The sequence below is a fragment of the Bombus pascuorum genome, chromosome 3 (assembly GCF_905332965.1).
Source record: "Bombus pascuorum chromosome 3, iyBomPasc1.1, whole genome shotgun sequence".
Lineage (NCBI taxonomy): Eukaryota > Metazoa > Arthropoda > Insecta > Hymenoptera > Apidae > Bombus > Bombus pascuorum.
Genome location: NC_083490.1, coordinates 13336019 through 13363929, shown reverse-complemented (window position 1 = coordinate 13363929; position 27911 = coordinate 13336019). Strand labels below are relative to the sequence as shown.

Below are 27911 nucleotides of genomic sequence, written 5' to 3'. Positions count from 1 at the left end.
AACAAGGTTATATTTCTATTGTCGTAGCCACACAGACAAGATTCGCGTTCATCGGATCACGTCGATCTATTTCGTAGCGCGTCCTAAAATAAAAAAAGTCGAAGCTTGAAAAGAATCGTGCAACTCAACTGAGAACTATTCCACGATGCTGCGGTTCCCGCAAGAAAGAAGATGTCAGCTGTCCGAAAAACGCGTCGATCCCTTTGATCATCCAGAACTCGGAACGTCCGGATCCGATTATCGATTTTAGACTCAATCAAATTCGACGTTCATACCAGAACTCTCCAGAAAAATAAGAGAAAGAATATCTTCCGTATTGAACATATTGTACATAATGTAAAGAGAATCTTCTTGACAGATCCTCTGATAAATCCGAAAGTAATATATTTTATAGTTTAATGATTGAAATACGATAGATTCCATACTCGAATAACATTAAACGATCTAAAGCATTCTGACTATAATTTTAACCCATTTGAAGCCAATGACGTAATACAAAGACGGAATACAGAATTTAAATGACTCATTTACTTCCTTCTCAATCATCTTAAAAAGAGATAAAATGTACATTGCTATTGTGACAAAATTATAAATTCTATTAACAGAAGCTTTACGAAATCAAAATTTCGATAGTATTAAGATTAATCCTGAACTTAGAAACATATGTCATGTTAAGAAGTATCATATTAACCATTCAAATGAATTATCCTTTAGAAAGAATATTTAATAACAATAAACGTCGAGCTACTGTTTAATTCGCTAAAAAAATCCCAAAGAGATTCTAGAGGACTTGTAAAAAAATTATAAAGAAATGTTAAAAAAATGAGTCAGCAAACGACATACCAGTTGTATGTAACTTATTCCATCCTCCAACATAAAGAGAAACGAAAGACCCATTTCCCAAAAATCGTCTTATAACACCATAGTTTCAAAAGGATCGAATAAAACTCGTATGAAAATCCAAAAGGAAGAAAAATCTGAAACTCACCCGAGGATGGTCCCATAATTCGATCCAAGCTACCACCATCAACCACTGCAGCCCGTTGCAGTTCTCCCGAGCATAGCGTCCGGAAGGTACACGAAAAATTCGTGTCTATCGATGATATATCTTGACTGTTTCACCGCGACATGACAAATTCACGCGACGGAGGAACACGATAGAAGTTGCTGGCGCGTCGCGCGGTCGTTGAATAATTCTGTCTCTCCCCTTGGCGGGGGTCCGTCTTGTGGCGCGGAAAGCAGGCTGACAGGTAGCGGCGGCGATCGACTCGTGTCTTCCGTCCGAGCGGATTCTCGAAATCGCGCGCGAGTAGGAGCGACGACGAGCGAGGGTCGTCGCCGTTTGGCCGGGAACAGGCGACCACCCCGCCGTATATCTTCCCTTTGATGCCACGTGCTGGATTTAACGGGCGCCGGGGAAACACGGATGGAGAGGAGAGAACCGAGGGTGGAAAAGGATAAAGATAGAGATAAAGAGAGAGGGAGATTGGTTGAGAGAACTACGTCGGCGCAAGGCGTCGTGACGCCTACACCGACGCGCGCAGTGCGCGCCTCTGTGTGTTTCGAAGAGCAGAGGGAAGCTACCTTCCTCGATCGGTGGATCACGCACGTGGATCGAGAATCAATTCCTTGCGGTTTGAAGAAGACGGTTTTCTTGCTGGTACAAACCTGTTAACACGAGAAGATAAGTTAACTCGTTATTCGGTTTATTACTGTTTTGGATTTATTTATTTAGAGATCTTCTGTTTTTATACATGTCATTCCGTTTGTATTGGCAATTAATAAATTGTATGATAAATACATTCGTGTAGTTAAGGAAGGATTTCATACATACGAGGATATTCATTATTTATGATGTATTCAAAAACATATTAATACGTATTACAAACAATGGGTGTATGGAATCCTTTTATAAATATGTCCATTGTCTGTATAATATTTATTGTTTATATAGAATGACATTTGGTTCAAAGAAAAATTAATTCTACATATACGTGCACATATGTATGCGCCAGTATTTTTAAAAAGGTAAAGATTCGATGATGAGTTCATTATTTAAAAAACTGAAAGAATCTGTAACGAAGAAATCAAGATATTGTATAATTTTCTTATAATGGAATTTATTGTAATATTGGAACTACAAGATAGATATGTTAAGCTTTTATCTAATCTTAAAGAAAGAATTAAAAAAGAATCTTCAATGGGATTGTATAAGAAATTACAAATATACATAAATATCCATAAATACACAAAAAAGATTATAAAACCTTCATTGGCGTTGAGAAATTCAGAATCGCACATTACATCTCATTTGAATCAATTTTTTATTTCAAAATAAACGTTTTCCTACAATGAAGGATCCTATATATTATTCGTCGAGTCGATTCCCAATGCTCACTGAAAATTTATGAAATAGCTCGTACTTTACCATATTCACTCGAACAGGAAACCTTTCTTTGCATTATGCATGTATCTATGTTCGAAAACAACATTTTTCCAACCAAACTTGCGGCAAACTCTGTGATACACGTTCGTACACGGAAATCGATTATTTAATAATATATTAACGTATTTAATACATACAACATGCCCCCCAATTTAATGTCAAAACATCGGGAATCTGTAAGGGATCGATAAACTAATTGTAAATGAAGAAAGAAAAAAAAGTTTTCGTTTGCTCATTTATTTATTTACGCTTATTTGTTCGTGCTATTGTCTATTTTATGAAGATACTGTTCAAAATTCTGACTCTCTGCAACAATGCAAACATTACATCTAACATTGACCGTTCTAATTGCAGCTAGATATTGCCCTAGAGATATCCGGTGCAGTACAGCTATGATTCGGTCTCTTGGAATATACAAGTGTAAGTAAATAATTAAAAGAACGAGAACGTTTTTGTTTTTGTTTCTTTTTCCGCGATTGTCTCCAGAACGAAGTTAAAACGTCTTGATATTTAAATTGAGGACACCCTATATATAACTCCTTCATAAATCAACAAAATATTTATGATTTAATACATTTTAAGTGACTAATTGCACATGTGCAATTGACCATAAATTAATAAGTGATAATAATTAATTGACCATATAAATTAATAAGTTTCATATATTATTTAAATTGATATTACGTACTGCAGGTTCCTACTTTAAATTTTTATAATACATACGTTTTTACTTAATCGTTAATAAAGATAGATATTACTATTATGGAAGAAATATAACATTTTATGAAGGGAATTTAAATAAGAAGACAGGGCCAACGAAAATTACTTATATCCATTGTAAATCTTTCATTTTTCTTATGTCAAACGAAAAGACAATGTTTCCAACACTATTGAAACAACTTCTAAATACATCCTTACTATCTTCAAAAGTATATACATCTCAAATCGCCATTTCTGAGCAATCAAAACGGAAATCAATAGAATTATCGCGATGAAGCGAGAAAGAGTGGTCTTATTATTCGAGAAGATCGTTCAAGGATCTGCTCGATTCGCTCGCCAAATTCAATTCAGACTTGGAAGGCAGATGGTTGTAAGTTACAAGCGTAGCCGGTCTGATTAATTCGAACAATAGTTTCGAGGTACAATAGACCGATATCTAGTGATGACAATGGAAGTTTAAAATGCTCTGACTCTATTAAAGTATAACTGGACCGCGACGTAAACTTTGTCCGCTTCCCATTAACTAATTGTTTTCGTGACGTTATGGTTTCCCGTCGGTGGAAGTTATGGAAATGAACCTGACCCATGCATCAGATATCCTAGCAATTCGATTTTCTACGTTTTCGAATTCCCATTGTCCTTGTTCCGTACCGACGGCGTACGAAAAAGAATAGGAGAGGAGGATCTGCATTTCCAATGAAGACCTCCCGTCGACACTGCAATTTGTCTGTCCAGTCAATTTGATTGTTCACTTACTGTACGCCCTTTTTCTGTAAATCCACGAAGAGTTTGACACAACGAAAAAATCTGAAATCCCGATCGTGCTAAAAAAACTGAGGACAATGATCGATGTTGTTATTGAGAAGTTGAAGAAGTAAAGTAACTTTTTCTTTCCTTATAATTTTTATCGTTTAAACTAATTAAGATATCAAAGATTAACTCTGCTGCATTCTTCACAGCGTTCTGAATTAATCATATTTTTCAGTCGTTACAAAATTTCTTAACTTTGAAGAAGATGAAAAGAATCATTAATGACATACTTAATTTCTCGTTTCAACGGCATGCTAAATATTTACTTAAAATATTAAAAGATTTTTTTCTTGCTCAAATGAGAGAGAGAGAGAGAGACATCGTCTCCTGAGATTTTTCGTGATTATAGTGGGCGTTCGGCAACAGCTGGTAGAAAATTTATGAGATGGTTCAATAAACCAAAATACGAGAAAAAAGAAGAATAACAGAACTCGCGTTTTAGACTTCGTTTTCTAGTTATTGACATTCGAAAATCGATGTGTATACGTGTTTATATCTGCGCATGTGTATCTGTGTTCGAATGTAACGCTGCACTTTCCTACCCGCCGAATTAATTAGGTAAAACTGTCGGAAAAACTTTCGGAAGTAGCTTTCATAGCACGCTTGGTTGTTGGAAATACAATGGACATAAAAAATAAATGGAAAAAGCATTATTACAATTGATGAATGAAATTGCTCTGAATGCTAAATATCCGATTCAAAAATAGCTTCCACTTTGAAATACGAGTGTCGTAAAATTATAATTATTTACGAAACTCATACTTTCGTTTCTTCGAACGATACAATATGTGAATATTAGGTGTTTACTATTTTAGTAATAAAAATTTAAAAATATTGTAGTTCGATGAAAAATATATCGATACTACTTTGAATTGGTTGGGAAACGATAAATAAAAGATAAATAAAGATAATAAAGATTTACGTGTATACATACTCCAATATCCTTCTCTCTTCCTTGATAACAAAAACCACATTAAAAACGAGAAAACGACAGTTTTACGGAAAAGCCAATATTATTGTCAGCTGCTTCAATAGGTCTCTTTACTATTTTCGTTTATATTCGGAAATGTTATTTCAATTGGAAGAAAAGATCATAAGTATTCGCGGACACTGCGATTAATTTGAAAGAGCTCAACTTTCGACATTTATAGAATCAGTTTTAAATATCACTGAACGAAATTCAAACGGGGAATGAGAAAAAAATTGTTCATAGTTTAACGAAGTACTAGCAGCTTAATCTAGGATGTTATCGCGAAACGATAGTGCTAGACCGCAAGCAAACATGTTTACAGTCTGCATGTTGGAAATACTTTCTACAACTTGTTTAGAAAATCTTTTATCCAGGGAAAAATAAACACGAACCACTTGTTCTGTGATATTTTTTTTTTTGAGAAATTTTAGTTTGATGATATTTAATTTATTGACTACATAATCTCTCCCTAAATCCACTTATTTTTGTCGTCCTAGTTAGGAGTAATATTTCTAACTAATCATTTTTTTATTCATTACAATAGTTACTAAAAGATAAAAAATAAAAAATAATATCATACCTTTTATAAAACTTTACTGAATTCTTTCTTGCTATATACATATATATTTCATCCCGTTAATGAAATTTCGAAAATGTTTCATCTAATTCGTTTATCAATTTTTGTTGCAGCATTATCTCAGAATAAAAATCCTATAAAGAAAAAAAAAAACAAATAGCAGAAATGCTATATTTCAAAAGGTGAACCAGACTGAGGTTAACTCAGCTATTATTTTATGGAAAAAATAAATACCTGTTGGTCTCTCGTTTGATACCAAAAGAGATCTTCGTCGGATGACACCAAAAGTACACCGATCTCCGTAAAACATTCAAAATCAAATAAATCAATAAGCGATAAAATAAAATGGATTTACGAGACACAAAAGAAATAAAAATAAATTTCTTGCGATATAAACCAGCCACGAAGAGTTTCGAAAATGACTGACATTTTAAATACGCAGCAACATGAATAATAGGACGTGTTCAAAAATTGCGAAGAATGTCGATATATGCCACGGAATTCCAATTTTATCAGCCACAATCAATGCGTGCATACAGACATTACATATTGTTTGCTTAATTATTCAACAGTAGCGTAAGCTTGGAATTTAAATAATTAATTACATTATCCCACAATTGGAAATGAATCGTTGTATCTCACCAGTAGCTGATTTATTATTCGTTCGTTAGTCATCATCATAGACGTCGTATTTGGGGGCTGATCTTATTTTTCTGATACTTATATATGTAATTATCTGCCCGGATTCGTGACGACGTTGTGATTAACAAATCGATGTGATCCAGCGATGAAATCCATGTAATGGCTTGATTATGATGAACGATGTGAAGAAAATAGATCATGACGAAATTTTCCGTGAAAATATACAAAATAGAAGTATTCTCGATGTTGTGGAGGCTTTCACCGAGACAAATATCACGACTATGTATAGTATGCTGATTACAAAACCTTCTAATATCGGATTTAGTGCTTTAAGTAATATCGATTTCCTTTTTGTCCTCGTAGAATACGAGAACACTCGATTTTATCAAGTATTTTACTGGAAAATTAGAATTTATACAATCTTCTTATTGTAAGATATAGAATGTTCCTTTTTTTCTAAAAAAAATCAAAATTTCTTATTATTTTTTCAACAATACAATTTCTTCAAATTTTTCTTAATAGCCGAAAATTTAATTTTTGTTCGAAAATATAAATTTAAAGAAAATTAAAATATAAATTGTTGAATATAATGAAAGTTTACGGTTAAAATTATTTAAATTTTGTAACATGAAATGTAAAATTTATGACTAAATATTGTCGAATAGTGTATAAATCGTTACGGTTAGCCAGTGCCATTTGTTCCAGTGCCAAAGTAATTTTTGTTCTTAATTATCATAATAAACCTATCTCCAAGCGAATGTTTCAAATGTTATGATATCATCCAAACACTTTTAATTTTCCAATTTAATACTTTCATTGATTTCAGATCAATACTGATTTCTTTTTACCTTCAGGAGCTAAATAAAAACTTTTATAAGAATTTTGTAAATTTTTTCAAATCTAATTTTTGGAAATATCAATTTACTGTATCTCTTCCTCCTTTAGGGGATTGCTTAATCTTCGATTTCTATGTTTTCAATTTTCGGAATTTATATCATTTTCCTTTAAGGTGTTGCTTCCTGGCACACATATGTTTGGATTTGTAGAATCAGACCACTTTCACCGTACGATTCAAACACATTTTTATACAAACTTGAATATAATCTGTCACTTCAAATCACGAAATACATATAGTTCTTTTCAAAAAATTTACTCAAGACCACGTACCGGACATACCTCAAAATGGGACCAGGCGACATGGTTTTTCTTCATTTCTTTCTAATTCGCGAATCAGACATGAATAAATTACAAAGATGGAAGCAATCCATTTCTTGCTATCACTCAGTAATAAAATGTTTATATTCAGACATATGTCATAAATCAAAGAATAAAAATCAAGTCGTTGCTTTTAGTTTTTAAAATTATTATCGATAAAAATTAGATGAGTAAAATTCAGAATCGAATGGAAAACTTCCTCTTCACTGTAGCATTAGCTACCAGAATCTATAACGTTACAAATCCAACCCCGTACGCTGATCACAAACATTATACGATAAATTTAGCTTATATTTCAAGGTGGTTGTACGTGAAAGTAATAATCAAATATCGGTAAACGATTGTTACACGATAGTAAAAGCGAATCGTTGTTTGCATGTATAAGTAGGCAGAAAGGAGAGAAGAGGGTAAGTAATGGCATAACAGAAAAAGATGCAACAACAACAGAGTTGTCGTCATTATTATTGTATGAATCAACATCACGACGATGTCTTTGATGTGAATATGGTGGTTGAAGAGTGTAACAATGCTTCGAATGTGGATCTTTATAGGTATTTTCGTGCCGGACGCTTGCGCTGGAAGTACGACACGCAGCCAGACAAACTTGAAAACGGTCTAGATTTCGAAGCCGTTTCTTCACTACATCTTGGTCCCTGTGTGCTTTATGATTGTCTCTAAGTAAACCTAATAGCACATCCTTCCTCCCCTTTATTTGCTGTTAATAACAATGTGTCATTAATACTTCTGTTATTCTCTATAATTAAAAAAAAAAAGAAAGAAAAGAAAAAGGAAAAAGTAAAAGCCACCTTGCCAGGATGTAGGCAGCAGGAAACACAATATTCATAGATAGCACAGCACCCTTGAGCATTACATGTTTTACAACTATACCTCTCTTTCTTGGCTATAGTTGATGTATCCTCATTTTTATTAGAATCTTTTTGTTCCATATTACAACAACCATTAGGCAAAATTTCTTGTCTAGAGCATACAATACCACGCTCATCTACTATTAGAACTTTGCCCTATCAGAACGATAAAAAGTCAGAATCTCACTTAATTTAACATATTATTTTCATTATCCCAGAATATAATGTACCTGTATGGAATTACGACAAGGATGAACCATAGTATCGGTGTCATTTAAATTTGACACTGCTTCCACGTTTAATGGATTCTCGTTTGCCCCTTGATCAACAATTGCCATCTGCCACAGTGGTGGTTTACCAGATGCTCTCAATTGCTCCGATAATGCATCATCATCAGAAATTAAGTCATCGTTATTGTCATTAATTAGCATAGGATCCATGTCATCAAGATCATTATCCAAAGCAAATGTCTTTTTCTAGAGATCAGATAATATTCTGTTCTAAATTTCAAATTAAAATTCATATGTTTGGTCATGCAAACTTTCATATACTTATAATATATATTTCAATACAATTTTCCGATATTGTTTACCTCGTTACGAAAAAGTGAAAAGGCGCAGTAGGTAAGAGACAAAGCAAAGATGAGCCCAAGTACGAGGCGCCGTCTAATGATCCTGAACAGACTGCCACAACTCGGCATTCTTTCCACTTGTTGCAATTTATTCTCGTATTTTTATTCGACATTAAATTTCCAGTTTTCTATTCCAGCACATGATCGTAACTGATAGCACAAAGTAATTTTATTTAACTATTTCTGCTATAAAATTTTGTGTGCAATTAAAAATGCTAATCGCATGAAAAATATCAAAGTGTAAATTGATATACAAATTACATTCGGTATGGCATGAATTGATATAAAGAAAGTGTGGAAAATTTTTTTTATATTATGTTGTTATGTTGTTATGTTGTAGGTTATGTTGTTTTTGTTCTAGTCACGTTGCAAACGTTTTGCGAAACGCTTACCCATCTTCAAATGTGAATAGTTTAATTGTTATAACATAAACTTTTTATCAATCAATTGTATAATCAACAAGACAGACCGATATTTCGTTATAAAATTTATTAAGTTCTTGTCACCGAATGTCCAAATAGTGATATAAGAAGTACATTGGCCTGCTCAATATGGCAGTAAAGTCGGCAGTACATTACGTTAGATGTCACTGCTTGTTGAATTAAGAATTTGATATCGACGTATGATATTATGAACTAATTAAATTTCAATTATATCTATATACATATATGTATGTACATACATATGTGAAATTTATTATTTTATAAAATAGATTCATATTGCTAAAAGTTTATAGGTAATAAAATTAAATTTGTAACTTCTTTTATGTCGGATGACCATTAATCTTTCTAATACATATTTTTTAATTTCGATTATAGAAACTGAATGCATAGTTCTGAAGTTTAATTTTTGATATCAAACAAAAATATGATTTGCGATCATAAAATATTTTTCTGATTTGGGAAATTTAAAAAACATTTGCAATCTTTGAAACAACTGAACTTAGTTATTTTCTATAAATGTACATCCCTATGATAAAGTAAAATTAGTAAAAATTATGATATCCTATCTGAGAAATAAAAGGTTATAATAATGCAATTTGGAGTGATACAGTGGGCAATATCATTAACAATTTTATGCGTTATTTTTGTCATTATTATTTTTTTTATTATTCAACTTGGCAAACGAGACCGTAATCTTGAACTCCAGACCTCAACTAAACATTAAAAACCCTGGTGTGTTTGAAACATTTTTTCAACCCATTTCACGTTCAGATTATTATAATTAACAATATTATAAAAGTTAATTTCTTTTGTTGTTCATAACAAATAAGTACAAAATAATTATTCTTTATTATGAAGTGCTTTTATAAAAGTCAACCTCATTTCGAAAACAAACAATTCGTCAATTTTTTAATTGTAATCAATAGCTTTATCTATTTTTCAGACAAAATGTTACAGCTGCCACCTAATTAATTAGCAACAACTTTATAGAATTAGATAGCAAAGGTATTACTAATATATTTCAACTATTCAATTCATTATGATATCAACGATCGTTTGTGCAACAGCAATATCCCATAACAATGCAAGTCAACCAAGTACGTAATAAGAAATTAAATATCAAGATTTATATTTTTATATTGGGTTTTGCTACTTTAGAATTTGGAATTTTTTAATTTCAATATTATTTATCTTATACAATTTTATTATCATTTCGTTACCGATTAAAATTGTATCATTTAATTATAGATTTCACAAAAACAATTCGTTTTCGGAAGAATCACATATGTAAACAAAGACATTCAATCGTCTTTTTTTTCGTTAGCGTATTTGAGCTTAAATCTAGAGATAGTTTATAGTTCCAAGAACTAGTACCCCACTATTGATTCTTACCATTAGAATATAAGACATAATTCATTCACTATTTTTAGTGCTATTCTTAAATTTAATGTACAATAATCGTTCGTAAAATGTTTCATAAATTTTCATAATTTGCATTGCCAAATATATGGTTTACATTTTCACTTTTCTATGGTTATATTTAGTAAATACAATTTATATGCAAATTATCTAACAACATTAATCTCTAATATGTTATCTCAAGGTTACTTTCTATTTAGGGAACCATTATTAAACATGACGTTATATATATTCTTCAAAGAATTGGGTGAAAAATACTTCAAAGGACACTTATTTTCATATAAAGTCATAGACTTGCAGCATTGTATATATTTCGTAGAAGCGGCGTTTAAGCATAATGAGGCATAATCCTTAAAGGAAAATACAATTGTAAAACAAGAGACTCTAATTACCGTAAATAATATAACGTAAAGAAAATACTCATTATCTCATTCCTTTGTATTTCAGTGTGGTCGTGGCAAACGTAACAAATTGTGACCAATTAGAGACTAGAAGACTAGAAATCGCTTCAAGTGGTTAGTTACACATCCCCACCAAATTATAAAGGTCCAGGTCCAGGATCTCTTCAGACAGTCTGCGTACACCAACAGCCGAGAAACGTCAGGTAGTTGGGTAGTACTGCATGCAAGATGCAACAGAAGAAGACAGTTCAACTTGATATACTGGATACTGAATACCATAACGCAAATATCAGAATAAATCGATTGTGTCCCGGTTGCAACTTAAACAAATTGGAGGAAAGGATCATATTGTGCTTGAAACATTCGTTGCCGTGGATTCAAAGAAAAGAAACGCTGCAAGCGTTAGACATTTGTAGGAGGTGCAGGCAAGCGTTGTACAAGGTATTATTTTTTAACTGAGAAGTTACAGGTCTAAAAAACTATTAGGTATAGTTCTTGTACTTGATTGCTTGATATAGAGAAAGAATTCGAAATTTCGAATTGATTTTTAGTAGTAGTAGAAGATTCTTTGTTCTTGAAGATTCATTGAAGATAGATTATAAAGTGATATGTGTTTTTGTGATTCTGTGATTTTGTAAAATTAAGTGAGTGGATGATACTGGTAGAATTAGGCAAAGTGATAGTTCGTTTGATTGCAAGAATAGTGCAAGTTACATTTTTAATCGTTGGTATCTGAAGCATCTGAATTCGTTAGTTGTTTCGTCTTTTTGTTTAATATATATGTTCATTTATGTCAAAAAGTTGGAACTATTGGATATTATTAATTCACAAGTGAACAATTTTATTAGTTTACATTTTCAATATATTATTAGTAATAATAAGCATCATGTAAAAATACATAGTAGAAATTGAATTATGTATTGTTAATTGTGAAAAACGAAAAAAAAAGAAGCTGTGAGACTTGCGTATCAGGGTGCTGTTAGCTTTCTGCATTGCTTTCGTTTTATTCGTAAAATAATTAATAATTAAAATATGGTCATAAGGATATCACTATTTCTACATTATATTTAATGAATTTTATGGAAATTTTATTGGATTCTTTACAATTATTTTACATGAATGTATGTAATTATGTCGTGCAGAAAACTTCTGTTGGTATATACGTATGTGCTATTCATTCAAGGGAAGATGTATGTTGGTAAACATATAAATTGATCACAGATGTTAGACAAATACTTGAAAACTAGGAAGTAGTCAAACATAGTGTTATTTGATTTCCTGGTAATTTACAAAATATTTATGCCTGACATATATACTTTAGTTACTTTACAAGGTACTTGTTTGGTTTTTCTTCTTTTTATAACATCATTATTTGAAACTATCAGCTCAGTAAAAATTATTTAAAAAAAATTTTTTTTTATTAGTCATTTAATTACTAAGTAAAAACAATCCAAATTCGTAGCTTTAGCATAATGGAAGATATTACTTTTATTATATGATTCATAGAGTTTTATTGCATTAATATGTACATATTTCTAACTAAAAAGTATTCGTCTTTCGTTCTTCGAGTTTATTCTGGCAGATATACTGTTACATCAAATTTCTCGGAATTGTTTGTCGCTGAAGAGGAGTAATATGATGCAATAACCTTACCCCAAAGGAATTAGAGAATGATAGAATTACGTATATATAAACCAGTTTTTTTTTATTTTATTTTGGTTATTTTACAATTTGTCCTTGCGGACATTTGGTAAAGTGTTATATCTTGTTGGTGAAGAAAAAAAAATATATATATAAATAAAAAATAATATAGCATGTGGGCGGCTACCCCCAGTGGGGTGCCAGCTTCGTTTTTTTCTAAGTTATATCTTTTATGATATAAACCAGTTAAATACAATCTTTAAATACAAACTTATATATTTTTATAAATATCATAGTATAGTTTTGGGGATTGAAATCACGCTTGGAAAAAATGCAAATAGTCAAATGATAGTTCGTGACATATCTCGGAAATGCTACTAAATCAGTGCTATTGATAAAGACCGATCGTTATTACCATGTGGAGGAATGAAAAGTGAAGTGTTTTCTTTACTCTAGATTCTCTAGCTAGGGAGTCGTAAACCGCAGGGATTATTTTTATTTGAAAACACTTGAAATGACACTTATTTCAAATAAGTTATTTATTTTAATATAACTGCAGTGCTTAGATAAAAGTTAATTAAATAAACTATTTATATTAGATTTAAATTAATTAAATAAAAATATATTTTTAAAATTGATTAATATTAATATCAACGAGGTTCTCTGAAGGGTTGCAGTTAATTAAAATGCAGGTCTTTCTTGATATAACTTTTCTTACAGAGTTGTGTTTGATTAAAGCAATTGTGTACAAGTTTGTTGTAACTAACTTCTTTGGACTCTGCAAGATTTTTTTTCGGATTACTGATGCTGTCTTTTCGGAACTCGTGTTTAAACAGACCTGCAAGTAGAATGTGGGGAAAAATTGTTATAAATGTGAGAACCTTCTTTCATAGTGAGATCAAAGATAAGAGAGGAATAGCTTTTTCCCATCAGGAGGAAAACGTAAAAACTAGAAAAAAATTTAAACATCTTATATGGCGATGATGAGAACTGTGTATTTAGATGTCGTCATTATGACAGTAAGGATTATGTATTTAAGTATTCAACGCGCTATTGATTAATACTTTTAGGTCTAATTGAAGAATTTATTTTTATCTTTCAAATTTGTATTATGAGTAAAAGTTAATAGAGAATTTTCATCTAATACTTACACTTTTTACAATCAGAAAGAAAGGAATTCTCAGTCGCTGATTGAGTTTTTATAACTAGATTGTTAGTATGATGGCGGACATCGAAAGTTACCTCGGATATTGGAATAGTTATCAGGCGCAATAAGTGTTATTAATAAATCTTTTTTGAAGTTGCACTGATGTAAACGTCACTGTAACGCCGTGAAATGTTTAACGCCTGTGTTATCAAAACATGAAGGGACATAAGCGAGGGTCTGTTATTAGTTTTCTATCCTATCGTATCTTTTTATCAGATAAGGCGGAAGACAAGTCTGTAAGAAAATGTGAAGCTTCGAACCTTCGAAATTTTTTTTTTAGTTTATTTTGGTTTTTACAATTTGTCCTGAAGGACATTTGGTAAAGTGTTATATCTTTTTTTTTTTTTAGTTTATTTTTGGTTTTTACAATTTGTCCTGAAGGACATTTGGTAAAGTGTTATATTTTTTTTTTTTTTTTTTTTTTTTTTTTAGTTTATTTGTGGTTCTTACAATTTGTCCTGAAGGACATTTGGTAAAGTGTTATATCTTATTGGTAAAAAAAAATAAAAATAAAATATAGCATGTGGGTGGCCACCCCCAGCGGGGTGCCTTCGAACCTTTGCCTTTGGGTTGTATAGCTATATATAGACATAGACAGTGCGAAGCTGCTGCACGGCTAGTCAACGATTGTCGGTTTTTTTGCGAGATTAACCACTTGCGTTACCAATAAACTTACGGTTGCGTGTGCCGTGCGCTACAATATAACACGCGGTGAGGCATTACTTCGTCGCGTCTGCGAGTACAATCTTTTAAGCAGCTCCTCAGTGCGTTGGTAGTCCCTGGTCTTAGATTCTTACATAAAGTACATTTTGAAGTACATACATCCATGTGAGATATTGTATTGATTCTGATATATTTCCAAGATATCGATAACTCTATGTAACGCCGTGCACTCTGGTACTGTAGCTCCTCTTTTTTATTTCTGTGACAAATGCCTATTGACGTGGTATACATGTTGCTAGCGATTTTGGAACAAAATGTGCGTGGCACGTCTTTCTAGCGTAAGTGGCTGAAGTAGCAACTCCTTTGTCGATTCGTTTGAGCACATATTAAAACAACTTTGTCAAAAACATTAGCAATAGGTTATGGAACGGATGACTTCGCTACTATTTTTAAGTTTTATTTTTTTACACGCATTCTTGTCATATATCGTTAAGTTTCGCTTATGGTCAGGAAAACTCCTGATTTTCGACGATTTAACGAAAATGTCTGAGTCAAACTTTATATCTTGCTTATCTTTAATTTATTTCTATATTGCAGTCGTCTTTTATATAATTCTAGAATCCACTGTCGTCGCCTTTGTCTTTGTATTCTCATATTTTTAAAAATTCAGCAAATTGCCCCCCAGTGTTCACCAGCTGTTTTTCTTCAAAATGGAACAATGTGAATTCGGCTTAAGGCACAAGGCCACTTGGGAAGTTTATAGTATCGAGGCAGCTTGGTGGTATCCGTAAAAAGGGAAAGCCAGGACACTTAAATATGCCATAAATTAAGTCCTTTCCCATACTACTTCATGGGCTAGAGGAATCTAACGTTTGTGCAACTGCAAATTTGTCTTTCGTTTTTGCTTACAACCCAGACACCAAGTATCTTCTTGATACCATCTGCCTGAATCTGTTAATGATTATAATTCGGAAATTTATCGAATGAGCTTAGGTCAAAAGGTGAGAAACTTAAGTGGCTAGTCGTTACTATTTTTATTAGTTTTTGAAATGGATTTCATAAAATAAACTTTTACGATGGAGTCAAGTACGGAGAATTCTACTTCGCCATGTCCTTGAAATTTCTTGAAGAGCATGCAGAAGACAGAAAGGTCTTTTATTCCAAATATTTATCTATGCAATGCAGGAGAAAATTGCAATTGTGCTGAATATGTAGCACTTAGGGCACGATGATTTATGTGAAACATCTGAGTGCACCGCTCCTGAGAATTTTGAAGAAGTTATGTTTTTCATATGCATATAATAAACTCACGATCCGTTCCACCATAAAACTTTGCAACATTCATAATATATGGGAAACCAAAATATCACGCTTAGGTAAAACGTCATCGTAACTCTATCGAATGAAAAGTGTGTTTGAAAAACGCATCGCGTTTGTCAAAAGTCATCAGTCTAGTGAGACTGGACTAAAGTCCTGGACCAAAGAAGGCATTAATTCTGTTTGACATTACTTCGAAGTTATTCTTACTCCTTGCATTGTTAGTACGTCAAAACTTTTACGTCGCAGCATTTACACACTTACGTAATATGATATCACTCATTCATTATCGGATAATTAGGTCATTATCGGATCTTGGTACTCTGGGGATCGGTTGCTCTGATAAGCATATAGCCTGAATTCTTGGATGTTTCTAGAACGATTGAAGAAGCTTCAAAGTGATCAATATTATAGTGACTTTTATATATTTATCTACAAAGATGAAACAGGAAACTATGTCTATTTAATTAGAGCTATTTCTTAATGTAGTAATGTAATACAATTAAATTGGTACAACTAATCAATTTCTTCGTGACAACTCACGACTCCCAACTCACAAAAATCGACAACTCGCAAATGAAGTACTCACGATTCGTGACTAACTGCCAACTAAGTCCAACTAAGTACTAACTTTCTCCGCCAAAACATCCCTTTATCACAGTTGTTGTATTTCCATCATATACACGTGTTCCGCAGACGTTTATGATCACAGATGGTCACGTATGCCTTTTTCAAGTACCTATTTCTCTGAAGGACTGTGGACATACAGATGGGCCACATGGTCCATTGGAATTTCCCGTCCCTTCTGGCATTTCCACTTTCTACCTGCACTGTAGTTCATTGAGTCTTTCTTAAATGATTTTTCCATCATATTCCAATATTATATCTAATATATTGATAACAGTTTCGTATTATTCAAGCATGTAATGTAAAAATATTTTCATAATATTTCGTTTATAGCATCCATTGCTTTTTTTACTGTTTTATTTAACAATAGTCCATATACTTATAAGATACCGCATGAAATATAAAAGACGCGAATTCGTATTTCCGGTCCCCAAAGCGTTAGTAGTAAAGTCTACACATTTAACTGAATCTACTAGCATAATTACTCGGAATTGCGACGCATATTGTGAAAATAAATTTTCGAATAATAAAAATGTCGTATATATTGCAGAAATTATTCACGTACTACCCAAATGTTTCTCGCGTACCACTGGTCATCTATATCGTTTGTCTGTTATAAATATTTAGTAAATTACAATTTTATAAACGTTCGTATCATATTCATGGACAACAAAGAAGAATGATCTTAAGAGCTTTACTGTTATCCTATAATAAAACGTTATTGATAGACTTATCAATAGTATTATAATACTCCCTGGTACTTGACCAAATAAGATTCTAACCCATAGCTAAGTAACGCGACACAATAAGCGATTATATCCGCTAGTTAATTTAAAGAATATTTCAGTGATCTGTATCATATTTTGCTATTTCATAAATCAGTTATCAATATTGCTTTCTTTTGATAAAGATTGGCAATTGTAATCAGTTTTGCATTGTGTTATTTGTTTTAAATTATGTTATAATATTGATATTTTTTTTAATCATAAACGTATTAACTAAGAGACACTTAACAACTCGTTTGATAAACACGTGTGTATCAAATTTTTAAATATTTATATATTAAAAATATTTTAAATATTTATATTTAAATATTATAGCAAGCATACATCTAAGTATAAATTGTGGAAGAATTGATGCTCATATAATAACAATAGAAATTACAGTGCGAGTATCCTGGTTACCTATAATAATAACAATTCTAAGTATGCATCTGATATATAAATATATACATTCTGCTTTATCAACAATCTTAGATCACCGCAACCGTCTAAGATTAATTCAAACTAAAGCATTTGCAATCAATGATTTAAAAAAAATAAAAGATTAAACATAAAAAAAAACTTCTTATGGATTCTATTCCTTGAACTTTAAGAATGTATCTGCCTGATGTATACATAATATACGTTTTGCTACATCAACATATTTCTTAGATTACCGTATCCTTCTCAGTTTACGCGTGACAAACTGCTGGCATTGCTCCTACATTTTCTAGTAATCGCGTTATTAATTCAAATTAAAGCATTTTCAATCAATAATTAAAAAAGATAAAAAATTAAACATCAAAGAAATTCATTATGGATTCTATTCCTTGAACTCTAAATATGCATCTGCCTAATACATACGTATATACATTCTGCTATATCAACATTTTTCTTAGATTACCGTATCCGTCTCAGCTTACGCGCGACGAACTGCTGGCACTGCTCCTGCGTTTTCTAGTAATCGCATTATTAATTCAAATTAAAGCATTTTCAATCAATGATTAGGAAAGATAAAAAATTAAATATCAAAGAAATTCCTTATGGATTTTATTCCTTGAATTGTTGTCCTTATACCAGATTACTCGTAGTGCAGTTTATCTTGCTATATTTCGAGCATCAGTTCTTCCACAATTTATACACACTTAATTATATAATATACTAATTAGTATAATAAAATAATTATTTATATAATTATATAATAATATATATAATATACACGCGATATTCTCACAGATTTATCATTTTTGCGTCACTTCTAAGTATATACTTTATTTTGACAAAAAAGCTCCATTGATGCAACTATAATTATTTTCATTAGTAATTCTCGAGGATTGTTTTATATATGCAGCTTTGTTTAGTTATCTATTCGCATATTTATATTCGCATTATCTACTGCTACTGCAATTATGCGATTCGACCAAAGTTCAATACGTGTTTGTATAGGAGGGCACGAAAGGAAGCTGTTGGTATAAAACAGATAAAATTTCTGTTTGATTATGATTTCCGTGACGGTGACGCAATATTCCTATATAAATGGGGGTAGAGAGTTCGGAGAATTCAGTATAAATCGTGCCTTTGGGCGAGTGATAAGTTTCATAGCAAAAGTATAAAATTGCTTTCGAATCACTATCACGCTTGCTTTATAATTGTTGTATCAATATCTTCTTTGCGAATAAAAGCCATACGGTTTTAATATATCGAAGACTTTATTCTAAAAGAAATGTCATGTTGTGCACTGGCATTATGAAAATTGTGAATATGAATAATAATAATTTAACAGGTGTGTGATATCGTCATTTCTTATAATAAAAGCCTATTGATAATTCGTAAAAAATAATTTTATGATCTTGCATGCACAGAATGTATGAAGGATATATTTTATAATTAGAAAGAAAGTAGCAACCCTGAAATAAACCGACACCACTTGCCAAATTTCATTTTCTCATTAAATATATAATATTAGTGCGATAAACGTCTTTATGACCAAAATGTACGCGTTTCAAAATCTAAGAAGACGTCTGGTAAAAATATGATTATTATCTTGATGCTTTTTGCATGTTTCCAATTACATAGTTAACGAACGATTTACCAATGTTATAACAGGATTTTATTTAAATAAAATCAACTTCTATCGCCGTCTTATTTTTTCTTTTCTCAACTGCACGTTTCAAACAAAAGACGATTGGAGGGGAGAGGGTTATAAGGAAAAATCGCCACTAAGTCCTCAGAATCGTTGCACAGATATGATGATCGCGAGACAACTTTGATATCCGACTGGCCGATCGTTCGTTTGGAGCAACGTAACACTGTGTTTACCAACTTGTTTCACCTGTCACTAACCAGCTGAACTGCGTATGTCCTATTCGTCCGAAACGTTTAATACACGAAGGAGCAAGAGAGAAAGTATATCATTGGAATGATGTCCAAAAACACACAAACGGGAGCCATGAACTATGACAACCTCGCGTTAAAATGCTGGCTTTACTGCATCGGACCAGTCCGCCGTTGCGAAGAGCTGAAAAAGGTGCGGTTTATACTCACGATCGATCCTTCTGGCAAATTGCAAAGATATTTTATACGTTGTCCACAATGCTGTATTGTACATGTAAAAAGTGGAATGATCAAAATCACCTGACTAAAAGAAACGAATGTAACGAAAACATGAACGAGAGACGCTCGTCTTCTTTTTTCTTCGAGTATTTTTTTTTTTGCATATTTAGAAATAGAAAACCGTTGACGATGTCGCGGGAATATAACCATAAAACACGATGGCGATTGTTTCAGTTGAAAGCGGATCTACAGAATCTTGGATTATCACGTAGACAGGTACATCAAGGCTTGATACAATTAGCGACGAAGCCGCATGTAGTCCTTACGCGGCAGATACCATATAGAAAATATAGGTAAGTTTGCAATTATTGAGTCGATAATAGGAATAGGATGAATATTCTGTCCTTTTGATTCTTGTTTAGCAAGTAAGGCCCAATTATTCTGTATATACTGTAAAATAAATTTTACCTACATATATTGATATGATAAGAGGCCTTTTATCAATAATTGTTTGGTATAAGATATAGTATGTACGCATATGTGCGTTTATTCGATTAATCAGAGGAAGTGATGTAATTATAACTTTAATGTAAACAAAACCATAACACAATTATCAGTTGTTAATGTTCCTTTGATTTTTTTTATTGATTTTAATAACATCAATCTATAAACCCTATTGTATACAAAACCCTATTATACAAGTTAGTGATTTAACATATATTCAAATAGTATATTGTGATTAGAAAAGATTTGTTATGTTATTACACTTCACAGTATATGATGTAAAATAGATCTAAAGTAGAAGAACAGAAATAGAATGATTTTTGTGACATTAATTGATCATAAATGTTATGAGAGTTGTGTTCTAAATACGCTTCTCTACCTATACCAATTTTTCCCCTAATTATTTGCTCTATTAAGTGCAAACACGGTTATCATTAATCATACATATATCTTTTTTATTCAACAATATCGTAACTGAATCAGTGAAACGTAGAGCAATACTCACCAACGGTAAGGTATATCAAAATTTGTACTATTATATGACAATCAATTATTTTAATACAGACACATAGTTGCTGTTCTGAAAGGATATAAAGAAAAATTTAAATTTTGTCGCATTTTAGATTTTCTCTAATTTAATATTTATTGTAATTCAATATTTACTTGGAAAATAGTCATGCGCGCACTGTCAAAATCGAACTAATTCGAAATCTGGGAACTAATAATTAGTATAAACTGATTATTTAGTTCTAGTATAATGGTATACTTATTAGATACAGTAATACAATAATAAGCAAATGAAATAAAATTTTGAAAATTGTACGTATGTGTGTACGTAATTTGTGTGCAAATTATATAGATCTTTCTTCCGGTATATGTAGGAGGAATGCGCACGACAAACAATATGTCTTGAAAACTTACGGACATATAATACTATCTAGGATCTAGGACTCCATATAGGTACACAATTCACATGGAAACAGCACATCAAATCAATAATAGACAAAATACAGACAGCAAGGAGACAAATGCACCGGCTAACAAGTCGAAAATCCGAATGAAGCACAGAAAACAAATTAAAAATATACAAAACAATGATAAAACTAATCTGGACGTACGGAATTCCACTATGGGGAACAGCAGCAATGAGCCATATAAGCAAAATTGAGACAATACAAGCTAAAATTCTTAGAACGATAGTAAACGCCCCACGATACGTTAGAAACGAGAACATTCGGAAAGACCTGGGAATACCAACGGTCAAGGAGGAGATCAGCAGATTTGCAAGAAGGTACAGAGAAAGAATAGCAACGCACCCGAACCGGCTGGCAGCGGAAACAAACAACACAACAAACATTGAAAGAAGATTAAACAAGAAACACCCAACAGATCTCATAAAGGATATAATCTAGCAAACACGAAGATGGTACCCCGCTGGGGGTAGCCACCCACAAGCTATATTTTTATATAATATTGTGCAAACGCTTTGAGTCAGCTACACTCTACAATAGTGATGTCATAATGACCTCATTATAATCATATTTTTAGAAATAACAATGCGATGTTACATAAAAATGGGTCTTTAGATATTTCTTTTATGATGTTTTTGGTTCATAAGTCTTTTAGAAATATTTCCTGTAAAAAATTCTTAAATTAAATGTTACAAGCAACTGTAACAATTTAAAATAAGCTATGAAAAAGAAGGAAATCAAAGACAGATAAATTAGTTGAAATACTGAAGGAGGAAATTTATTGAAAAAATTATTTGTCAAAATCCTGAAAAAAAAATTAATCAATATTTCATGAGCGAATTCTTGACAATTCTCGAATAAAATATCTCTTAAGAAATAACTAGATTTTATATAGTATTAAGTATCTTTATATTCATTTGTAGAGACAAGTCTATTTATTTAGTGGTTGGTCTAAGATTTTTACACATTGTATATGCTAGTATACATGTTCGATTTATGCATATATAATATATAAACATACATATATACATTACAGTCATGTTTTCCAATTATCATTCAATAAATAACACATTGTATGCTGTAGCTTATTAGTTGATCACTTTGAATATTGGAAGACAAGTACTATTAATAACTAACTTATGACATTATACAATACCATGACCCACAATAAGAATAAGGAACCATTTAAATGAAAATAATTGTAAACAACAATTAGGAACAAATAAAAAACATTTATCGGATGACTCGAAGAAATGCGATGTTCCGTTAAAATTGTTGGTTTTAGCTTATTGCGATTATTATTGCGAACAATTTATGTACAATTGATGTTATTTCTATAATAATCAAAGAATTAAATTTTCTAAATCGTGGCTAAGAATTGGTTTACTTCCGATATGTAGTTAGGCTTTCGAAAAAAGTGTGAAATTGAAGTTGTGAAAACTTGTGGAGCTTAAAACATATAAGAGAAATAAATAATTAAAAACCTTAATTTATTTATTTTCATGGTATTTAACTCGAAAATGATACAGAATATATAAAATTGATGAATGATATTACAGAATATATAAAATTTCTTAAGTTATTGAAGGAGATTGATTTTAAAACAGCTTAATTTTATACATATCGTAAAACATTTTTAACTTAATTTTGAAGTAGTACTCTCATTTTATTATATTTACGTTTCAGATTTAAAAACTTGTCGGAAGATGAAAGAGGAAAGAATATCATTGATAATCTCAGAACAAACGCTTTAAATTTGCGTCCGCAAAGTGGAGATATACATAAATCAAACAGGACGGAAAGATTTATCAAAGAAGAGAACAAATATATAAAAAAAACGGATGGTGTGACAGCATATGAAACTGCATTGATAAGCAGCAATCGAGAATTATTCGTACCAAACATATGTTATAAGTTAAAAAATCCATTAGCAACAATGCATTCCTTTGATGAAACGCTAAAACAGTTGGATGAAAATATTTCCTCGAAAATGAGAGTGGATGAAGAATTCACTAATATAAGAAAACTGGAAAATAATGTAGTTTCAAGTAAAAAATGTGATAAAAATGAAAATCATCATTGTATTCGTGAATATGAAGATACTAAAAAAATCCAAGAAATTTCTAATTTAATATCGGACAAAGTAGGTTCAAAGGGAATATTAATGTTTAATAAATATAAAAAAAAACACATTGAATCTAAATTGAAACTAAATTCTTGTTTTGCCAAGAAAGTAAATGATTCTATAAAATCAGACGATTATAAGAAAGTACATACTAAAAGCATAAAATCGGATATCTGCAAAAAATTACATAATGATAAGAAGATCATAGATATCAAAGTGAATTCTATACCAAACAAAAATACATACTCTAAAAATGAGGACAGTACATTAAATTGTAGCCATAACATTAAAGAAGTAACAAAGATGAGAGAAAATACACATAAAAGAAAGCTGTGTAAACTAGTTTCAGATAAGCATAAAGAAATTGCCAAAAAAAAAAGAAAAATAAAAGATAAATTCCGAAAATATTTTGGAGATTGTATAAGTATTAGTGAAGATGAACAAGAGCAAAATATTATAGAAGAAAAATTTAGAAAGACAAGAGAAAAGGATTCTGTTGATTCTTGTGAGTCTGGAGTGTATGTTGCTGAAAGAAATATAACTATGACTGCTGCCCATGTTGATATAATTCAGAAATCAAATGACGATATATTTCGGGGGTTTGCTAATGTTGATGCAAGTCATAAACCAAATGATGATATATCTCAAAGGACCATTGCTAATCTTGATATAATTCATAAATTGAATAAGAATACATCTCAGGAGACCATCGTTAATGTTGACACAAATTATGAATTAAATGAAGATACATCTCAGAGGACCATTGTCAATGCTGATGTAATTCATGAATCAGATGAAGATACATCTCAGGGGACTATTCTCAATGTTGATACAATACCTGAATCAAATGAAATTACGGGAAATACAAATAATAAAACTACTAATCAAATTGAAGATGCAACAAATTTTGTGGAAATTGAATGTAATAAATTACAAAATAATACATATGAAAACAAAATACATAATATTGATATAGAGAAAAAAGAACTATCTCGAAATAAGAAATTCATCAATTTTTCTGAGAAGAATAATATTGAGAAAAGTAAACATGCATCAAGTGTTACAGATATATTCCAAATAACTGAGCAATCAAAAGTTAATGTTTCTACAGCACAAATAAAAGCAACAACAGAGATAAATAATACATTACCTTCTGACATTCCAGAAATTTGTATCTCAAATCATGATACAGTAGCTATAAGTAAAAATTTTTCTGGATCTGAAAGAAGTAATTTAGATACAAAAGATTTTCATATGAGATCTTTTAAAACTTGTCAGATCAGATCAAATGGAAATGTTCTTAGTATTCAAGAAAGTGACACGAATGCAGATGTTGATATAAATTCAAATTTAAAAAAATTGTCAGAAATACAAATTAATTGTAGTCAATGTGTTACAGAAAAAATATTAAATTTTATTGAAGAAGATAAAGAAGTACAATTATCTTCTAATACAAATAAAACTGATAATGTTATTTCTACAAATAATGTATCTAATGTGAAAAATAATGAGAATAAATTAGCAGTGAAAAATTTTGAATTAAGTATCTCGGACAAGAAAGACATTCAATCCAATAAGTTATCTCAAGGTAAATTAAGAGTTTTATCTAGTGCAGAACTAGGTGCCAGATGGTGCCCCACACCTATAAACAGTGTTACATCTAATGTTCAATTTTCACATAACAATACAGAAACTCAAACAGTACCTGAAACAATAGTTTCAGTTATTGCACCTGTATCTGAAACTGTTAATCAAACAACAATTCCTGAGAATATTTACAATTTTTCACAATCTGTGTATGTAAAGATACGTAATTTAATTCAGAATAAACGGATATTTCCAATTAATAATTTAAATTATGATAAATTACTAGATATGGAATTCCAAAAATTAAGAAAATTGTCGAATACTGACGATTTTATTAATCTAACAAAAGGAGTTGTAACTATACTTAACAAAGAAATGTTACTAACTCCACCACTAACATTAGACGAGTTGTTTTATTATGCACCATCAGTCAAATCCTATTATGTCCAAATTTTAAACAAAAATAAGACTACAATAAATAGTCTGAATGAATATCAAACTGTAACATCTGTAGGTGTTCCAAACCAAATAACATTGAATCAAAATAGATGTTGCAATGCACAAGTACCACAGAATATATGGGCTTCATCTGTACAATCCAGGTTACAATATTTACTTTCTACTTCTTCTGAACAAGATCAAGCACTTCGCCTCAACATTGTTCCAAACCAACCTCAGCAGAATTTTCAAGAACAAATAGTCTTACCCTTGCAAAATAATGTTGTTCAAAGCAACGCATTGGTAAATCCCATTACTATGAATAATAGCGGCCATAACAATATGCATCAACATACTTATAGAATGCAAGTACATGCAAATTTTACTCAACAAAAAGTTTCAAATGTTAATTTTGCTAAGCAGAATCCAGTAATAGGTATGCATGCTAGGCAAAGCTATCCCTTGCAATATTCCTTATTTCCACCTACTGGAAGAAATCAATTAGGAGTACATACTTCTGTAGCAGTTACAAATGCATCATCTATGAACCAACAATATGTTTCATCTGTTTTTATACCACAAACAAATACATATTGTAATGTAAATGTACCAAATTATACCATACAGCAAAATATGAACTCAACACATATGTCACAGGGAACTCAGTTACAAGGTGTCTCACGATCTGTATCACCAAATCGTAACATATCACAACCTGTACAAACTATGGTTGCAATGAATATATCAAATTCTGTACCAAAAAATTCACAACACATTGAACAGAAACATCGAAACGTAGTTCCTCGAAAAAGGATACCAATGGAAGCTCTACAAAATCGTACATTTAAGCAAGTAGCATCACCTCAACAATTAAAAAAGAAAAGTACACTCAGACGATTAAAAAAGAAAGAAAATCTGCAAGTTTCACTAGAATCAACAACAAACCTATTCGATATATTGAAATATATCTCTGATATCCAGAAACTTATATTACTGAAACAACTAAACTACTACTTTGGTTGTACCACTTGGTTACAACAACAGTTTACATCAGAAAAATGGGATGAAATTTATTCACAGAGATCTGCATTACTTCATTTCCAAACACTCCTAAAACATCTAGTAGAAAAAACAATAAAAAACCTTTTACCAGATAAATCTCAAACAAATATACTTAAAAATATTGAAATTGATGTTCCAAAAGTGATACAAATAACAGTACAAGAAAACAATGGAATATGTTGTCAAGTTGAAGCATCTAAAAGCAACCAAAAACAGTATAATGCAATGGATATTAAACAAAATTGCACAAATTATGAAAAAAATTCAAATGTTACAATAACACAAAACCAATGTGAAAAAGAACATGAAACAACTGATAATTCACAGACAAACAGTTCTTCGATTAAGCAGAATTTACAAAGTCATCAAACATCAGATGTTGATGTATGTCAAGAGAATAAAGTGGGAAGGGAACCAAACAGCTCTAAAAATATATATAATTCAAATACCAAAGAACAGAATTTAGATGAGTCAACAAAAATAACTGAAAATATTCCTCAAATAGTCAAAGAAAAGTTATCAGCACTATCAAATATGAAATTGCTTAAGAAAGACATCCTGCAGCAGTTAAATCCTCACCTAGTTACTGTAGAAATTTCTTCTAAGAATGATCAAGTAACTGTTGTTGATACTTATGCTAATAGTGAAAATATACCAAAATCCGAAGAACCTGAAGAATATCAAGAACATCAACACTTAAAAGGTACTATTACTGATGACTTAACAGTATCTTCATTCAAATCTCCAAATAACATTGAATATTTTAATAATAAGGAATCGCACAACGCTTCATTGGAGAGACCTCCCACAACTTATATTAAGGATGTTAGAAGTATATCAATGGAAGCATATTTAAGAATTGGTGTAACTAATAATGTTCCTACAAATACTATGGAAGAAAATATTGAAGAAGAAGAAATTAAAATATGTTTATATTGTGGCAAACCTAGTACTGTAGCATGTATAATCTGTTTAGAAGCTAAATATTGTTCTAAAGAATGTTCTCAATTGCATTGGGGAGATCATTATAAAGATTGCTCACCTGTAGAAAGGAGTATATCTTTATAATTGGAACTTAGTATTATTTGTTATCTTATTGTCATGAGAACCTACAGTTACGCAGCTATAGTTTTGTGTTAATCAGTATTGATGTCTTTGGTTAGAATATAAGGATATTAATATAGATTTTTTTTATTAATGTTATAAATTATTATTTTTGACAAAAAAATGAACATGTCTATTGTATTTAGATATAAAAAATAAACATCTAAAATAATAGTTGAATTGTTTTTAACATGTAATTATAGATATATGT

At 31.1% G+C, this 27911-nt stretch overlaps 2 protein-coding genes across 6 annotated transcripts; one reads left to right on the top strand and one right to left on the bottom strand.

Moving 5' to 3' along the window:
* Positions 1-7245: 7245 nt before the first annotated feature.
* LOC132905686 (SREBP regulating gene protein) lies at positions 7246-9450 on the bottom strand. Of its 2 annotated transcripts, XM_060957239.1 has the most exons (5): positions 9270-9450; positions 8839-9027; positions 8477-8722; positions 8187-8402; positions 7246-8095 (listed from the first exon to the last, which is right to left on the bottom strand). In XM_060957239.1, the coding sequence occupies exons 2-5, from the start codon at positions 8944-8946 to the stop codon at positions 7676-7678; spliced, it is 990 nt and encodes a 329-aa protein (XP_060813222.1). In that variant the 5' UTR covers positions 8947-9027; positions 9270-9450; the 3' UTR covers positions 7246-7675. The 2 variants fall into 2 exon arrangements, with proteins under 2 accessions (XP_060813222.1, XP_060813223.1); XM_060957240.1 differs by lacking the exon at positions 9270-9450 and having other exon boundaries at positions 8477-8746; positions 8839-8973.
* A 1873-nt stretch (positions 9451-11323) lies between these two features.
* On the top strand, positions 11324-27874 carry LOC132905062 (uncharacterized). 4 transcript variants are annotated; one of them, XM_060955993.1, is made up of 4 exons: positions 11507-11581; positions 19601-19883; positions 20144-20262; positions 23071-27874. In XM_060955993.1, exons 2-4 carry the CDS (start codon positions 19776-19778, stop codon positions 27662-27664), a joined length of 4821 nt encoding a protein of 1606 aa, XP_060811976.1. In that variant the 5' UTR covers positions 11507-11581; positions 19601-19775; the 3' UTR covers positions 27665-27874. The 4 variants fall into 4 exon arrangements, with proteins under 4 accessions (XP_060811974.1, XP_060811976.1, XP_060811975.1 ...); XM_060955992.1 differs by lacking the exon at positions 11507-11581 and adding an exon at positions 19071-19380 and having other exon boundaries at positions 19463-19883; XM_060955991.1 differs by lacking the exon at positions 19601-19883 and having other exon boundaries at positions 11324-11581.
* Positions 27875-27911: the final 37 nt, after the last annotated feature.

What these genes read in the sequence shown, in the direction of transcription:
- LOC132905686 (XM_060957239.1), bottom strand. Translation starts at nt 8,946, where the DNA reads ATGCCGAGTTGTGGCAGTCTGTTCAGGATCATTAGACGGCGCCTCGTA. An exon ending in TTTCACTTTTTCGTAACGAG is followed by an intron (nt 8,723 to 8,838) that starts GTAAACAATATC and finishes TCTGATCTCTAG; the next exon opens with AAAAAGACATTTGCTTTGGA. An exon ending in CTTGTCGTAATTCCATACAG is followed by an intron (nt 8,403 to 8,476) that starts GTACATTATATT and finishes TCGTTCTGATAG; the next exon opens with GGCAAAGTTCTAATAGTAGA.
- LOC132905062 (XM_060955989.1), top strand. Translation starts at nt 19,832, where the DNA reads ATGCTGGCTTTACTGCATCGGACCAGTCCGCCGTTGCGAAGAGCTGAA. An exon ending in ATACCATATAGAAAATATAG is followed by an intron (nt 20,263 to 23,070) that starts GTAAGTTTGCAA and finishes TTTACGTTTCAG; the next exon opens with ATTTAAAAACTTGTCGGAAG.